Source organism: Sebastes umbrosus, chromosome 9 (genome assembly GCF_015220745.1).
Source record: "Sebastes umbrosus isolate fSebUmb1 chromosome 9, fSebUmb1.pri, whole genome shotgun sequence".
Lineage (NCBI taxonomy): Eukaryota > Metazoa > Chordata > Actinopteri > Perciformes > Sebastidae > Sebastes > Sebastes umbrosus.
Window position 1 is genome coordinate 13,338,077 of NC_051277.1, and position 18,427 is coordinate 13,356,503.

At 39.2% G+C, this 18,427-nt stretch overlaps 2 protein-coding genes across 3 annotated transcripts in view; one reads left to right on the forward strand and one right to left on the reverse strand.

Moving 5' to 3' along the window:
* Positions 1-8,875, reverse strand: part of pde6a (phosphodiesterase 6A, cGMP-specific, rod, alpha) — a 45,332-nt gene extending 36,457 nt beyond the window's left edge. Inside the window, exons 1-3 of one of the 2 annotated variants that reach the window (XM_037780655.1) lie at positions 8,742-8,875; positions 1,699-1,770; positions 410-746 (exon numbers count right to left, since the gene is read on the reverse strand). In XM_037780655.1, the coding sequence (XP_037636583.1) occupies positions 410-738 (329 nt within the window). In that variant the 5' untranslated portion in view covers positions 739-746; positions 1,699-1,770; positions 8,742-8,875. Of the gene's footprint in view, positions 1-409; positions 750-1,698; positions 1,771-8,741 lie in introns of those variants that run through there. The other variant, XM_037780656.1, reaches the window with a different exon arrangement.
* On the forward strand, positions 4,216-14,330 carry slc26a2 (solute carrier family 26 member 2). The gene is made up of 5 exons (XM_037780658.1): positions 4,216-4,558; positions 7,679-8,286; positions 8,970-9,260; positions 9,513-9,961; positions 12,172-14,330. Exons 2-5 carry the CDS (start codon positions 7,693-7,695, stop codon positions 13,001-13,003), a joined length of 2,166 nt encoding a protein of 721 aa, XP_037636586.1. The 5' UTR covers positions 4,216-4,558; positions 7,679-7,692; the 3' UTR covers positions 13,004-14,330.
* Positions 14,331-18,427: the final 4,097 nt, after the last annotated feature.

Here is an 18,427-nt window from a genome sequence, read left to right on the forward strand (position 1 = left end):
AAAAAACGGTATGACAAGGCTGTTGAACGAAAGAGGCATCCGCCGATACGTTACACGGAAACACACCGTGTTAATAATAAGCCGACCATCTCATGTTACCGCCAGCTGTGAGCTGTGATCATTTTTTAAAGTCAGGCACCTTGGTGGAGGTCTGCGCTCTCCGAGTGCCATTCTATTTAGAAATGTTTTGATCACAAGAGTCGGAAACAATCCTCCGCAGCCACCACTGGAACCTAATTCTACTAACAGTGTAAAAGTATAATACTAATAATATTAGTGTAGCCTAATCTTTATCTGCAACTGTGCAGAAAGACATTCAATTGTTGATTTAGAATTTGAATGTCAACATTATGAATGAAGCTTCGAAGCTTAAGCTACTTTTTAAACTGTAAAAGAAACCCTCGGTCACCTGGTTGCCAGCTCGGCCACTCCGTTCCTCTGCCGGTACATGAAGAGACTCATGCGGTCGGCCCTCATTATGAAGCTGAGGTGTCTCATGAGGTTGAAGACGGACTTCTCCATCTGCAGGTTGTCCTGGATGTCCCGCATCAGGTCAAAGAGCACCTCACTCTCCTCCACCGTCGTCAGCTCGTGGTATTTGCTGATGTCCATCCCGGTCTTCCGGTTGCTGTCCAGCAGGTCTGAGATGACCTTGGGCCGGAAGTTGCTGTCGTAGTACTGCTTGGCGAACTGCGGGTTAGCATCCAGGAACTTCTCTGCTGCCGCTGCGTCCACCATGGCTGCTGCTGCTGACAGAGAACAAGTTCAAACAGATGGTATTCGTGCTTAGTCATGCTCTTCATTTAGCACCGGTTTGGTCTCAAACAACTCCTGTGAGAAATATCTGACTCTTTAACCACGAAAGATTCCACTTTCTTCATCAGCTAGTCGCTAACCTTGTCCTCTGTTGTTCGGTGCTGGCAGGTAGTGTACAGTGGGTTTTATTGGTTGTTTGCTGAAAGCAGAGCTCTGAGACTGAACAATACAGTCAATGTGCTGTAAAACCAAACCAATGAGATAAAACGATGTTAAAAAGCTCAGTAGAGCAGCAGAGTTGGATCGATAATTCTCTGTGGGTTTGTCACTATATGCGAGCCCTTTCCCATAACAGGCAGACATACTAGCCTGTACAGTGCCCTCTTAGTGAATAAGCAAAACATGCTGTGAAACAATGTCTTTGCTGTTTATCCTCTTGGTCTTTCACTCAAAATATTCACTGTATGTTTATACTCTTATTCAATTTAGGCTGTCTACATGAACCATTGATAACCTGTGATTTAATAGCAGATGATAATCTGTTATTGTCCATCTCCGATCACTCTGACAAACTCCCTTTCCTTAGCATCTACTGTATCTTTCATGTCTCTGTCAGCACTTCTCTTATCATACATGAGCATTATCAGCGTATAGAACTATTGTTCTGCTATTCAGACATTTATGCTCATTCTATTATTACATAAAATATGAAAAATATTTTGGTTGTGATAAAAGCAAAGTGGGCGTCATCTCCTTAAATCATCTCAATAGCAATGTAAAGGCCAAGTTATTCCTGGCAATTGATAACTGTGATAATCTGTGATTATCTCTCTTGTTACTGTATATAGTCCCTTCCTTGTCCATGGTATTTCACATAGAAGTTCATCAATAACATTGTGATAATAATAAAATCGTACAGATTATTTTAATAAACAGTCCTACCTGTTAAAGTCCTTGTATCGTCTCCAGGAAAGTGTGTAATCCCTCTGTCCTGCTAACCAAATCTGCAGGTGTCTGAGAAAAGAAAGGGGATTACCAGGATGGTTTTAAATGGTCATGTGTGGACATAAGCCTGCATCCAATTACAACACTGGGATTACGATACCTTCCCATGTTTAACAACACAACCTGGGATTTCTTTCTCTGTCTCACTGCAAGACACCCTTAGCTCGTATGGGTTCTAGTGCAATGTCAAGAACATGAGTACTCATGGTATATAAACTATTGCCTTGAAATATTCTGTTCATTTGCCACATATTAACTTGTTTAGTCTTTTGGTAGATGCCTCCACCCGAAAAACTTATGAGGAGTACCAGATAAACACATTTTTAAATGGATGTAGTTTTAGTTATACACCAATTGGCTAAACAATTGGCTAGAAAAAGTGTGATTTGTTGGTTCCGCCTATTGAGGTTGTTACATAATAATACCAGAGGCATTTACCACCCTAAGGGTAACAAGTTGTCAGAGTCAACAAGTGTGAATTTGTCCGTAAAACCTTCACAAACAACTCCTGCAGCACTGTCCAGTTCCTTTCCTATCCATACATTATGCAAATGTAAGCAGCTTATCACGTAAGTGACACACAGAAGCTGTGTATACACTGGCGGTAATACACCATATATACCATAAAATAAGAGTTTGGACCATATGGAGGAGAACTTGATTACATGAGTCACTGGAGAAATTTAAATCGGTGTTTTGATCATTTTCAACTAGGGATAAACAGATACCGGATCGGATATCGGGCCAATCCTGACTCAAATAGTTGGATCAGATATCGGAGATAATGGCGTCGATCTATTAAATCCAGTTCTATGTTCATATACTATATAAATTATGTACTGGAATTTCAATTCCTGTTTAAGTTTTGACTAATTTGTTGCTGCATTAAATCGGTTTTCACTTGAGTGGCAATTCCTGTTAATTCTGAAGATTTTTTACTAAATTGCTGGTTTACGATTTATTATTTTAATAATAAACAACAATTTTCTAAATGTATATCTATGTATTTATTTGTTACATTTGTTTTACAAAGTTAGGAAAGCGATGTTTAAGTCAGGCCTGATGTTGCCTTACACATACAAGAATGATCCCAGTCACTTCCACACAGTGAAGCATACAGCTTATTAATTAAACACTGCTATCGGATCAGTACTCGGTATCAACTGATACCCAAAGCTCAGGTATCGCTATCGGGACTGAAAAAGTAGGATCGGTACATCCCTATTTTCAACCTTTGCTGTTTATTAAGTTGCTTAACAGTCAATTTCCTCAATAACTCATAACTTCATCTAGTTGTACATTGTCCTATTATTTTTTATTATTATGAATTGCTAACCCTATCAGTATTAGTCGTTCAAGGTTAACCATGAAACAAGTCCTGGAGTACGTAGAAATGTCACCCACCCATTTACTGTATATGATGTGTCACTGTGCAAATTTGCAATATAAACTCAAGTTCACAGTCAAAAGAAACTTGTCATTAGTTCGTACACACTCCCTCCCTTTTGACACTCCCTTAGTTACCCATTACACAGTATGCAGTATTGTTGGTTTTGTCATAGTATTACACCATTTGTTTTTCCCAGAGCTCATCTTATTGTATCATGTATCGCCCACTGTGGTGATGAACTGCGAACACTCTCACACCCTCTCTGAAGAATCTGAGACAGAGAATAACAAATAGCAAGAACAGAAGTCATGTGATTTGTGATACCTAAATAACCCCCTTCAGAACTGTACAGCTGGTTTCACTTGTATGGTGTCAATCAATGAGGGCCTGTTCAGAGAGCTGCAAAGCAAACAGAGCGCTCACTCTTCCTGGATACCCCATCACCAACAGTAACAGTAACATGAGTTACATGAGTCATTGGCTTATTAGACTATAACACAGGGGTGGGAGGAAAACCTCACTATATTTTAGATATTTATTTAATTTCTTTGTTTTCCAAGTGTTGTATTGTAGACCTGCAACGATCAATCGATTATTTGTCAACTATTAAATGAATCGCCAACTATTTTGATAATGAATAATTTTGTGAAATTATTCCTTATGTCATAGGCTAGTTTGGCATTTATACATTATTATTACACGGCTTTGTTGAATACTTGATTTTGATTGGTCAATCACAGCGTTCTATGGTCTGTTATTTCTTTATAACAGACCGTTGCTATGGACGCAGTTCTCATGTCGGACTCTGGCGGACCGTTTTTGTGTCAAATTTGTAATAAGTGGGATAATGCACAGCTTTCGGGTCATTGTAGTGGGGTTTCTTTCACACCACTGACCAGCTCACTGAACATTATCCCTTACTTATTACATACTTATATATAAAATATTTTTAAAAATTTAAAAATAATTTAAAAACAAAGCATTCAAATAGTGATTTGGAGTTTGAATACCATGGAAAAGCTTCAAAGCATTCGAGTCAGCCCTAATAACGATTCACTTATTCCTCAAGTAAACCTCATTGTTATTTTACTATAATAACCACACATAGTAACCTCCTTTGCCATAAGTAATGTATTATTATTTTCCTTAATGTATATGTACTGTAGTTTTGTTATTTTTTTTGAGTGGACTACAAAGTGATGCATCTTCCCCCACATAGACCACCTTGGTCCTCAGCAGGATATGTGACGTTGAACGCACGTCCCCTGTGACGTCATCACGCACGTAGCCGCTACAGTGTAACATGAATGTGAGGCGGATGAATGACACTCGGCTGTACATCCAGAGTCTGAACAACATACAGCCTGTAAAAGTGAATCCGTGAAACCGCGACTGATTCCAGCTCAGGTGAGTTACCACACACATGAACAACACTATTAGTTTTACCCCGGTGGAAGAGCAGACCTTTATGTTAATGTAACTTTAAGTTGGGTTTAAAGTTTCCACCTGGTTTCCACGTTGACAACTTTGTTTACAATGGTGTCCATTCATCAGAGCTGCGCTGCGCTGGCTGCAGCGTTACAGCTGGTTAGTTACTGCGTTAAGGAGACTTTTACACAAGTGACTTATACTGTGAACTGGACTTTTTGATATAGTTAAATTCCCTTGATATACAAACACAGCTTTCATTATAACGGTGAGCATTTAAATGGCCTGTAGGCATGAGCAGTAATCCCATTAACACCACTACTCATGACTTCTCTCAGGAAACAAAACCAGTCAACGTCACTGTAATCCTATTAACCTTATGATTAAAGAACTAAACCATGCATGAAATAGTGGTGTTACGTGGTTATTAACTCACTGTTAGTGTGGATGTCAGTAAAGCACGTTTTGTCATTTTGCGAAGTAAAAGACGTCTATAGCTTAAGGTGTGATCAACTGGGTTGGAAGGTGTTACTTTTGTTTTAGACTTACTATGTTATATAAGCTTTTATTTCTCCTGCATTACAGTTAGTTTCAGTTTCCACTCTTAAGTTGGGACTTTTTTTACTTACATATATAGTGTTTTTAATGTTCAGCAGTAGACTAGGCCTAATAAAAAGTGACTTTTCAATCAAATAAAAACCCAGTTTTAACCTTTTTTGACCTTCAAAATGACCAAATGCCAGCTTGCTGTGTGCATTTGCTTATGAAAATAGGGTTAGGGTTAGGGGGTTATGGCATATGCCATAAATTATGATGAATTAAAATGAAAAAAGTATGTGAAATCACTATAAATAAAGATCCCTGTCACTAATAGCCTTACGAAACAGCAGTAAACTAGGCCTAATAAAAAACTGACTTTTAAATCAAATAAAAACCCAGTTTTAACCTATAGACTTCTAGATTTGTGACCATATGCCAGCTTGCTGCGTGCATTTGCTTATAAAAATAGGGTTAACATGCCATAAATTATGTTAAATTCACTATAAATAAAGATCCAGTCACTAAGTAGCTAAAGTCTGTTGGTCAAGTCTGTATACCCTTATGGAAAAGTAGTAAACTTCAAGTTTATTTTGTGAAGTAAACTTAAGTTCAAGTATATTTCCCAAGTATACTTTATGTAGTAAGTATACTAATATTAATGTACTAGTAGTGTACTTGTATTGTATACTGTATACTACAGTAACGTTACATGGCTATTGACTCACTGTTAATGTGGATGCCAGTAAAGCACGTTTTGTCATTTTGCTAAGTAAAAGACGTCTATAGCTTAACATGTGATCAACTGGGTTGGAAGGTAATACTTTTGTTTTAGACTTACTACGTTATCTAAACTATTATGTATCCTGCATTTCACTTAGTTTCAGTTTTCACTCAAAATTGGGACTTTTTCACATACAAATAGTGATTTTAATGTTGTTCAAGCAGCATTAAACTAGGCCTAGTAAAAACTGACTTTTCAATTAAAATAAAAACCCAGTTTTAATCTGGACTTTTAGATTTTTGACCTTCAAAGTGACCATATGTCAGCTTGCTGCGTGCATTTGCTCATACAAATGGGAAACATGCCATAAATGATGATGAATTAAAATGAAAAAAAGTATGGTAAATTCACTATAAATAAAGATCCAGTCACTAAGTAGCTTAAGTTTGGTATACCCTTACGAAAAAGTAGTAAACTTCAAGTTTATTTTGTGAAGTAAACTTAAGTTCATTATATTTCCCAAGTATACTTTATGTAGTAAGTATACTAATATCAATGTACTAGTAGTATACTTGTAAGTGTACTACTTCAATACTAAAAAAAGGGGACTACAGTACCGTTATGTGGTTATTAACTCACTGTTAATGTGGATGCCAGTAAAGCACGTTTTGGCAATTTGCTAAATCAAATACGTCTATAGCTTAAAGTGTGATCAACTGGGTTGGAAGGTGATACTTTTGTTTTAGACTTACTATGTTATAAAGCCTATTATTTATCCTGCATTTCAGTTAGTTTCAGTTTTCAGTTGAGTTTTTCACTCAAAGTCGGGACTTCCTCAAATATAGTGATTTTAATGTTGTTCAAACAGCAGTAAACTATAGGCCTAATAAAAAACGACTTTTCAATCAAATAAAAACCCAGTTTTAACCTGGACTTTTAGATTTTTGACCTTCATAATGACCATATGCCAGCTTGCAAGTATACTTTTCTAGAATAAAAAGTAAACTGAAAGCATACTCTTTTATTTTAAGTTTAAAATAAGTATACTATAGATGGCACACTTGAATAAACTTCGTTTTGGTAAGGGTAGCGATAATAACATATCCTATTACATGGGTTGCTATTGTCATTTTCATAAAACAGCAGTAAACTAGGCCAAATAAAAACTGACTTTTCATTCAAATTAAACCCTGTTTTAACCTGGACTTTTAGATTTTTAACCATATGCCAGCTTGCTGCATGCATTTGCTTATAACAATGGGAAACACCATAAATTATGATGAATTAAAATGAAAAAGAAGTATGTTAAATTCATTATAAATAAAGGTCCAGTCACTAAGTAGCTCAAACCTGTTGGTCAAGGTTGCATAGAGATAATAACATATCATATTACATTGGTTGTTATGATCATTGTCCTTAGCTTCCTGCTTACTATGTCCTGGGTTTGGTACATATCAGTCTGGTATTTATCTGTCTGAAGGTCACTAATAGCGTGAGCTGAATTCTATGCATAAGAGGAAGTGTCATATCTGTATTGTGATGCAACATCAAGAGGAGGAAATATTTTTCTACCTCAGCTAATTGTCTGAAACATACAGTCAGGCCAACACCCACTGCCCTGATATTTAATAGCACTCCCCATCCACCACACTGCCTCTTAAGTAGCATAAGTGGTTGTTATTGTTGTGAGATGCAGATGTTAAAATATACATGAGAGCAGATGAGTTGGCGTATACAGTACATAGCTATCTTTTTGTCAAAGTATTGCATGTTGTATTCAGTTGATTGAGATAAAGTTTCTTATGACTACTAAACTGAACTTTTTGTTCTTCCCACAGATAAGGGCTCTGTCATGACTCATGCTGATGACTGCAGTACTACAGCAGAGGATGGAGCCGAGAGCCCTCTCATTCTGGAAAGAGTGGAGGACGAAACACCCAAGAGCTGGAAATCCGTTTTGTCACAGCGTCTAAAGAAACACTGCTCGTGCACTCCAGAGAAAGCTAAATCCAAAATACTGGGCTATATCCCCATTCTGAAATGGCTACCACGCTACAAGCTCAGGGAATGGCTGCTGGGCGATGCGATGTCAGGACTGATTGTTGGAGTCCTATTGGTCCCGCAGTCCATAGCCTACTCCTTATTGGCCAGTCAGGACCCCATATATGGTCTCTATACATCCTTCTTTGCCTCCATCATCTATGCCCTCTTAGGCACTTCTAGACACATCTCAGTGGGGATTTTCGGGGTGCTCTGCCTGCTTGTGGGTCAGGTTGTGGATAGAGAGTTAGCTTTGGCAGGATACCTCACAGAAAGCGGCAGTAGTAACAGTAGCGCCGTCCTGCTGGCTGGCCTGGGGAATGGCAGCGTTGGAGTGGATTGTGATAGAAGCTGCTATGCAATCACAGTGGCAGCTACAGTTACCTTCACTGCTGGAGTTTACCAGGTAAGTGAGCGGGGCCGATATGTGCACTGTACAACACAATAATGATCACATACATCAGACCGGCACATACGGGTACTTCACTAAAAGTCAACGACGCGCCCCCTTTTGAGGGAAAGCAAACCGAAGATCCCATAGACTTCAATGCACTTCAATGTTCGTATGCATTCATCTCTTGTTATACAAACGATTGTTTCATACACATGTCTAATAATTATTTTGTGATCTATAGTGAATATTCATGTATCATATGTGCATCAAATCTCATTCTGAAAGCCTCGGTTAACCCGCTACACAACAACGCGGCAGGGGAACGAATCGGAGATCAGCGTTTTTGGATTTATTGTTGGTACAACCAACTACACAGCAACTCTTGGGCGTAGTGTTATAACTATTACTGGTTTGTTTAAAGTAGAAGTTTGGAGACATGTTTCAACTTCTTCCGTTTACTCTCTTACTGTCTATGAGGGTCACGGGATTGGTTTTCTCCAAAAGGGGGCGTGGTCATGAGGGCCAACTCTGGATGTCGTATTGCTGGTCCGATGTATATTTGTGTAAACGAATGCTTCTTTTCTCCTCCATGGCTGGCATCTATAAACTGCACGGGAACATTTTGATGACAAGAATATTTCAAGTGTCTTTTTTGCAAATATTTACTCCCGCTTATTCCTTTCTCTCTCTCTCAGGTGTTAATGGCCATTTTCCAGGTCGGCTTCGTCTCAGTCTACCTCTCAGACTCCCTACTTAGTGGCTTTGCTACAGGGGCCTCCCTGACCGTCCTCACTTCCCAGTTAAAATACGTCCTAGGCCTGAAGATCCCCAGGGCTCAGGGCTGGTTCACTTTGTTTAAGACCTGGTTCAACCTGCTCATCAACCTGGGACACACCAACATTTGTGACCTTGTGACCAGTTTGGTGTGTTTGCTGATACTGATACCTACCAAGAAGCTCAACGACCGCTTCAAAGACAAGCTAAAGGTAAACAGACAGACAGTTTATTTCAGATATTAGTTGCTCCTGACAAAGATTATAATCAAAGGTACCTGTTCCATTTGTTCTCGGGTTACAACTATATACAATATAGTGAGGAGGATACGAATCTGACCATGACCAACATGTCCTAAAAGGAAAAACTCTTGACTTTCCCTGCCACCCTTAAACAAAACTTTACATTTGTTGTAGAATAACAAAATGGCTATAATTGTGTGTTATCGTTTTTTCCTTACCCAGGCTCCAATTCCCTTCGAGCTCTTTGTTGTGGTAATTGCAACACTGGCTTCTCACTTTGGCCACTTCAACACTGACTACGGGTCGAGCGTGGCTGGTGACATCCCCACGGGCTTCCTGCCTCCCCGTCTGCCGATGTGGTCTCTAATCCCCAACGTAGCCGTCGACGCCTTCTCCATGGCCATCGTGGGATTCGCCATCACCGTCTCATTGTCCGAGATGTTCGCCAAGAAGCACGGCTACACAGTGGACGCCAACCAGGAGTTGTACGCCATCGGCTTCTGCAACATCCTGCCGTCATTCTTCCACTGCTTCACCACCAGCGCTGCGCTGACCAAGACCCTCGTCAAGGAGTCCACAGGGTGCCAGACTCAGGTATCTGGGCTGATCAGCGCCGCTCTCCTGCTGCTGGTGCTGCTGGTTATCGCACCGCTCTTCTATTCCCTTCAAAAGTAAGCATAGCATATAATTAGTTCATTGTGATTGTTGGAATGACAACCTGCATCAATAGCTTCTTGATAGTGCTATTTAATTTCACATTACTAGCATTGTCACTTGCAATTGTTATAGTTGAAACCATATCAAAATAAAACATATGCAATCACAGGATGGGAGTGATAGAATAAGGAAAATCAGCTGTGCGTAAAAAAAGCAGATTAGCCATATGTGAAAGGAGGTCGAGAGTAACTGAGGAAACCCTGAATGTCTCAGACATCCAAGCTGTAACCTTTTCCTAAAAATAGTACCTACTTCTGCAAAAGCTGGTCAGGGCAGTTGTGCCTGCTCTACTTATTGCAGTTATTTCACTCTGTTGTAAGAGTCAGTATTTATCTGTGATCTGGAAAATGCACGTTGAGGGGAATCGTAATTATAGAGCACACATTACCAGCCACATGCAATAAAGAGCCATGCACATGTTGGTGCTGAACGAACACGTGACGTTCAATTATTGAGCCCAGGTCGATACATTTTTCAAAAAAGACTTCACGTTACAGTGTTTCAGTTTGTTTTAGGATTCACGGGTTTCTTCCTAGTTTGCAGGAATGCATCAACTGGTGCCTGTTCTTATCTTGTTTGCCATGCAAAGAGGTTTCAAGGGTAGACTTAGACAAATACAGATAGTTCAGGGTGAATGCCGACTCTGCTCACTCTGCAGAAGCTATTAGTTCAAATTAGGGCTGTCAAAGTTAGCGTGATAACGCGTGAACGCAAATTCATTTTAACACCAAAAATGTTTTTAACGCATTGACACAATGGGATTTTTATGTTGTAGCAGGATCAGTTTTAAAGCTAAAGTGAAGATACTGGTATCATATGAAACTAGAAAAACCTGAGGAATCCAATGGCATCAATCATGTCATACAAGCTTGTCAGGAAGGAAGTTAAATAACGCTCCAAACCTCTGACCTCAAGATACAGTATGTGAATGAAAATGGGTTCTAGGAGGAGCAGAAATAATGATTAAGGAAAGAGAGAGTTCATTGCCAACTAGATAGGGTAAACATGACTTTTCACCCTAGATGTGAGCCTTGATCACTGTCTATTGTGATTGCAGCTGATGACTGCTGTTGATTAGCTTCTACGCTGGTGTGTTATCTATGGACACGCCCAATCACAACACACTGCTTCACTGATCATATGGAATGTCTTCATCAATGATGTCACACATCTGCTGATGCCAGATTATGTTTTTAATCATTGTTCCTTTTCTCTCTTATTATCCCCTCTCTCTTTTTATTTGTGTATTCGCTGTCTTGAGCTGATTCTGTCTGGTTCTCTCAATATCTCAACCATGGCCCATCAGTGATTTTTGATTCAAAAACAGTTTTGAATGGCAAAATATTACATTGGCAATTTAAAAACCTTAAAGCTAACAGAAGTCAAATGTCTCAATTTTAAGTTTTCATATTGCAATGTGAAGTTTGGACTTGTAACCTCGTGTTTTTTTAACACCTTGTAGCTTTCACTCTTCAGAGTCCTGACTAATGTCTTGTTCAGACTACACAATAGTTTATTGGTTACGATGGTCACTATGTCAGATTAGGCGATTGAGAGTCATAAATTATTGTCGTGACTTGGCCGAGAGACTACACTTCGGTCCCCGACCAATCGTCGCTTGTTATCTTTCACGACGTGCGTGATGTCATCAGGAAGTAAGCTTGATGCTAATGGAAGTAGCCTACTCTCTGGGGGGGGCTGAAAGGCCTCTACTACGCCAGCTTTTTTCTTGATTCACTCTGTTGTGGAAGTCCCTCAAGGAAACATCACAAATGCTCGGGTATTGTTGCCATAGCTCCACAAATGTTTCCTCCCTTCCACAATTCCACCTCACAGCACCATCATTCCTATTTCGCTTCGCCTTTGTTTACAGTTGCGGTTACAGCAGATCGCTCTGTGCTCCTATTGGTCAAAGTCACAGCCATGACGGAACACGTTGTGGACACGTCGGCGTCAGTTGTCGTCTACTGTGACACACTTCACAGGATAAAACGATTGTTACGCACGACACTCAGTCGTTTCCGATCCGAGCAGACACCATAGGTCGGCCGTGTTGGGCTATATCAGCTGATATTGTGTAGTCCGAACCAGCTATAAGTGCTTTCTTCCATGAGTATCACTAAGTCCTAACCGTTGCCTTTTCCTGGTTCTTTCTCCTGTCCAGATGTGTACTAGCCGTCATCATCATCGTTAACCTCCGTGGAGCTTTACAAAAGTTCACCGACGTTCCCCGCATGTGGCGCGTCAACCATGTCGATACCTCCATCTGGCTGATCACCATGGCAACTTCGGCGCTGGTCAACACCGAGCTAGGTCTCCTCATGGGGGTTTTGGTGTCAGCCTTCTGCGTCCTCGGCCGAACCCAGAAAGCTCAGGTCCTAGAGCTCGGCCGGGCTACAACCAGGGAGCATTACGAGGGCCTGTCGTCTTACCGCGGCCTTCGGACGCATCCCGGAGTGGCCGTTTTTAGATATGAGGCTCCAATTTATTACGCCAACCAGAGCTTGTTCAAGAAATCTCTCTACAAGTGTGTAGGGCTTGATCCTGTGAAGGAGATGACCCAGCTCATGAAGTTCAAGAAGAAGAAGAACAAACTTCAGGAAGGAGTCCCGAATATAACATCAGCGGAGACGGAGGGTGCAGGTAAAGAGAATGAGGCTGAAGCTGGTGCGACTATCACCTTGATGCTCGACAAGAAATTTTCCGGTAGCTTACGCAGCGTGGTGATCGACTGCAGCGCCATCTCGTTTCTAGACACTGCTGGAGTGAATGCTCTGAAAGAGGTCCGCAAAGACTATGCAGAACTTGGGGTCACGCTTGTCCTGGCCCAGTGTAATACCTCAGTACTGGACGCACTGGAAAGAGGGGGGTACTACCCCGACAAGAAAAAATGTGATGGAGGAGAGGACAAAATCCTATTCTTCACCATCGCAGACGCCGTCCGCTATGGCCAAAGCCTGTCAGCTCCTAACGGAGATCATGACGACAAATGCTAAAGAGTTCTATCTATCCAAATATCTTTGTTTACATGTATGCAGATGCACATCTCACATAATACAATAGAAAAGTCCAATGTTACATATGTGCCTTGTAATGTTACAATAATTGCTGAAGTGCAAGTATCCCACATTTCCTACATAACTGCTGCAGATAGTTATTTATTTAATACAGTTTCAGCACGTCTTCCTTATATCAATGGAGCTAAAGGGAATCTGGACGTCGCTTTGAGCAACATTTTCTCTTTTTTTGCATACAGACAACCAAATGAGTTTATGGACAATCGCCCACCAATACTACATGCAGAGGGTTATTTAGATTCACATCGTAAAGGCCGTTACACACTGGTGGTGTTTTTTTTGTAATCGCACGTCAGTATATTTTTTTCGAACTGTTATTTTTGTCTTAAAGTATTTTTACACAGAACCTGAATATTACGCTGCGAAAAAGCTACGTAATAAAGATATGGATCTGTTCCGAACCAGGAGGGCAAAGTTTATTACTCCTTTCAACCTTGACAAAGGCAGCGCAGACCAGATCCAATCCCTCCGTTCTTACATTTCACAATAAAAGCCCTAGACATTTAATATTCGCAGGGCGAGTAGTTCGCATTTTCATGTTGTTTATTCGTCACGCCCCCGGTGTGTAAAGGCCTTAACTCAATTTGAAATTATCAACCTTAAATTGAAAATGTACGTCTAATGTAAGGCTTTAAGAAAATATCAAAACACATTAGTATCGCAATGTTACGTGTTGTGATATAATAGTAATATAGTTAGTAATAATAGTTGTGACACTATTGATTTTTAATTAACCTCTTAAAAATCCGACAGCCGATCTTTTGGAGGTTGTAGCGGGATCAGTTTTAAAGCTAGGGTGAAGATACTGGCTTCATATTAAACTACAAAATCGAAGGAATCCATTGGTAACCATTTTCAACTTGACCCACCGGTCTCCCCTTTTCAGTCATGCCCACTTAGACTACTCCCATGCAGTTTTGGGCAAAAAACAAATGTGATATTTTTGCTTAAAATTATATATTTCTGGTGTGTCTTATACTATGACAGTTTTCCTAAAATTTAATTTAAAAAAATTGCAATATATCACCTTGCTTACAGTACAGCAATATATCACAATATATTGAATCGTTACCCCTGTATCATGATACGTATCGTATCGCCACATTCTTGCCAATAAACAGCCCTAAACTCACGTGGAGTGACAATATCAGTTTATTTTCTAAATCTACTGTATAACAGTACAGTTTTAACAATCGTGTCACAGTTTTTAAATTCATCTTTTTGTGTCCTGTGGCTGTAAACGTTTATTTTATTTCACAGCAACTCAAATTTTATATAATTATGTCGTCCTAAATCGCAATCCTGAAAAAAATGTGGGAATTCTGGCGTTAACGGTGATTCCTTGGGGCAGATCGGGACTTTTGTAGGTTGGGATATATGCAAAAAAAAATGAAACGGTTTGTTATTTAGAAATACTGTAATAAGGGAACTCTGTATCAGAATTTCAGAATTTTAGTTTCACTTTATTTGTGGCCTCACAAGTAATCATTTGAAAGGTCTTCCTCTCAGATTAAATGTATACTATACAGTTTTTCAACAACATAAATGATAGCTCAAACTCACACATGCTGTCCTTATGAATGTACTGTAATTAATAGTAGTCCATAATGCGGTTTTCTGTAATTCCAGTGATAACCAAGGGAGACGTGGGTTTTTTTTGTCCTGTGGGAAAGGCTTGGTCATGTTTACAAAGCCATAAATCAGAAATTAAACACTGACTGTTGACTGAATGGAGTCTCGAGCAGACAAACACCAGTAGAGTTTCTATTTGCCGCCTTCTTGTATTGTAACTGCTGTGCCTTTAGTGATGCATATACAGTGCCTATATTGTGCAAATGTGTATATACTGTACTGTGAATGTTTTCATATCAGGTCCTTTGACGTATGAATGCCAGTCACTTTTTACTGTTGTAACTGGACCATATTTCTCTTTTTCTTCCATTCTCATGATTTACAATCTTGTTATAACTTTTTGTAAAGTGTAGTCAGTTATTTCATGATAAACCAAGGTCATGTTTTTGAAGTGGAGGATCTCATTTTGGAACAGATCTCCTTTTTTATAACCTGGCAGGCCTATACTGTTACTTTGATGTAGTACGTTATGTTTGTCTACAATTCATGTTTGCAAAGGGGGACAACATTACTGACTGTTACTATAGTTTGGTAAATGGTTTTCTGCAGTGAATGCCGGATGAGATTTACACCAGAACAGCCTTGTGTTTGTTTTGTTAAATTCAGTATTGAATTGTACCAGTCAAACCTCAAAACTAACTTTCTTTCTCTGTAAGAGATTGGCTCATCAAACTGGAAGCCAGTTTCTTATTAAATAAATTATTATTATTTAAATTACAGAGTCCTTTCATTTTTATTTTTTGTATTACAGGAATGCTCAGGGTTGGCTACACGATGATGTGATTGTGTTCTTAGTTAAAAGGTTCACTGTAGAGCTTTCGACCTCCAGTTACCGACCCTAGCTTTAAGGTGGATATTCTTGTTTTAGTGACAAGTCGAGTTTTCTACTTAACTCACATTTGTTGGACCAGAAGACCACACACAATGCCGTTTGTTAAGTAACACAGAGTGTAAACATAACTTTTGTTTGTTAACGAGAAAACTCCACAGGTCACCTTTAAACAATGTCCCAAATATTACTGCAGGAAAGACAGGATGTCCTAGTCTTAAATAGCATTTGCCTTCGCTGGAGGGTGTATGAGGTTTGGGAGACGCTCTGTTGAAAGTCAGGCTTAAAAAAACAAAAAGGTGTTCTGGATCTCGAGGGAATTTGTCTGCTCAAGGACTAAATACTGTTACAGCGGACCGAACAGGTCATCTGTGTCGAGAGCAGTTCAGATTTAGAACTCAGTCCTCATTAAAGCCTTTCATGAGAGCTTGTTTTAAAAGTGATTATTAAATGTGGTCCCCTGACTGTGGACTTTAATTCAGAAAACAAAGTCAAGAGGACAGAGTTGAACTGCCTTGTTGTTGAAAGGTGCTATAGAAATAAACCTGCCTCTCCGAAACATAATAAGGAGAATGATACCTTTAGTGGATAAACTCTGTATGCTGTCTTCATATGTGTAAGTACAGTTAAACAGTTAAAGTTCACAATCATTATTTTCTTTAATAAAGTAGTGACACTATTGTATGACTACTGTATATTTCAACATTCTGTTATCCTGTAATTAAACATATTATATTGTAATATATTGTATTTAGGGCTGTCAAAGTTAACGCCATAATAACCCATTAACACAAATTTGTTTTAACGCCACTAATTTCTTTAATGCATTAATGCAACTTGCGATAGTAGAACAAACCTCCCTTTAAGGTACAGTTTGAACAGATACAAAATGTGCAATTAATTTGGATTAACTATGGACGATCATGTGATTAAATGCGATTAAATATTTAAATCGATTGACAGCACTAATATTAAATATATGCAAAATATATCAGTGCAGTGTTTTTTTTGTTCTTTCACAGATATGTCTTACATTTAGAATATGCTGAACATGTGTTTTAATATGTGCTTCCATTTATATCATAGTATTTTTAGTAAATAAAAATGATAAACTATTGTTTTTGTATGGTCTGAAGAGGTATTTGTGATAAAAACAAATCCATCATCTGTCTGTCTTACTGAATTTATGTGTGTAATTTATTATAATTTGTTATTAATAGAGGATCAAAAGCCCCATCGTCAGCCTAAAAGCACAGGACTATGAACTGTAAAGTTTAACTGTCATTAGCTGAATGCAGCTCTGTGTGTTTACAGAACACGTGTGAGGACTTGCACTTCCTATACAGCACCTTTGCGTACAACCATTGAGCCCTATCCTCTTAAATAACATCCGCTAATCCATCTGAAAAGAGCTCGGGGACACTGCCACACCCGTCTCACTATAATACGTCAGTGGAAAGTTGAATTCCATGTTCATGGTTCGCATAAAATGTACTCAGGATTTCAACTTGAGTGGGCACAGCACTCCAAAATCAACAATCTTATCTCGAGACGTCGTCTGAACGGCCTCTCCTTGTTGCCCAATCCCAATGAATCTGTCCATTTCAGGAAAAGGAGGCCTAATCCTCCTCATCAGTACAGTATTAACTCACTCCGGTTTAAATCGGTCTATAATAAATGTATGAAAATAGCTACTTTGGCAAGCCATTTTAACATTAATAGTTAGACCGGATATGTATTGCAGATATTCATAATTTAATTCAAAATTAACATCCCCAGTTTCCACAATGACAATCTTCCAATTGCAGATATCCACAAATGTATTGTGGATATCCAAAAAGATAATAAAATGTCAGAATGGCTCAACTCAGTTTTGACTTGTACCAATTGGATTATAATTTAGATATCTGAAATGTGAGTTCAAAAGTGACATAATTTTTCCTAGGAAAAATGTCCTTGTTGATATCTGAAATGTTCATTTTGGCTAAGAAGAATTAAATTAAAGATATCTGCAATACATATTATCCAGATTAGCTATGAAATATTAAAACTGCCACTTGTAATTTTTAAGGATTTAAAGATATCGAGGGAGCTCGGAGTAGAGCCGCTGCTCCTTCACATCAAAGGAGGCCAGCTGAGGTGGTTCAGGCATCTGATCAGGATGCCTCCTGGACGCCTCCCTTTGGAGGTTTTCTGGGCACGTCCAACTGGTAAGAGGCCCCGGGGTAGACCCAGAACCCGCTGGAGAGATTATATATCTCGTCTGGCCTGGGAACGCCTCGGGGTCCCCAGGAAGAGCTGGAAAACGTTGCTGGGGAGAGGGACGTCTGGAGTATCCTACTAACCCTGCTGCCACCGCAACCCGGCCCGGATAAGTGGAAGAAAATGGATGGATGGATGGATTAAATTTAGTTTTGACTAGTACAATCAAAGTTGTAGATATCGTGAAATACAAATTCTACTAATATGAATGTTATTGTGGATATCTTTAATTACCATTGTGACTAGTGAGAATACAGTTTTGACTAGGAGAAATGCTATTATGGATATCTTAAATGTAATTACAGATAGGAGTGTGGTTCGATTAAATGTTAAAACGGCTTGATATATAGCTGCAGAATTGTTGCTACTGGGAAGCTGAACTACACTGGAAAAAGCCAAACTGAGTGCTGATGTACTATTACCACCCAATTTTTAACAAATTAGTTAAGATGTAATGGGTTTTTTTCCCTTGTATTTACAGAGTATATGAGTATATATGAATATGAAGACGACTGTGATATGACCAGCTTCTTTAAACTGAAATATTGAGGGCTGTTTGATATGCACAAGTTTTTAAGACTTGGTCTCGGGACACAATAAAACTTGTTTTCGATTTGCAG

Coding starts and splice junctions, on each gene's coding strand:
- slc26a2 (XM_037780658.1), top strand. CDS start 7,693: ATGACTCATGCTGATGACTGCAGTACTACAGCAGAGGATGGAGCCGAG. Junction 8,287..8,969: donor TCACTGCTGGAGTTTACCAG/GTAAGTGAGCGG, acceptor TCTCTCTCTCAG/GTGTTAATGGCCATTTTCCA. Junction 9,261..9,512: donor GCTTCAAAGACAAGCTAAAG/GTAAACAGACAG, acceptor TTCCTTACCCAG/GCTCCAATTCCCTTCGAGCT.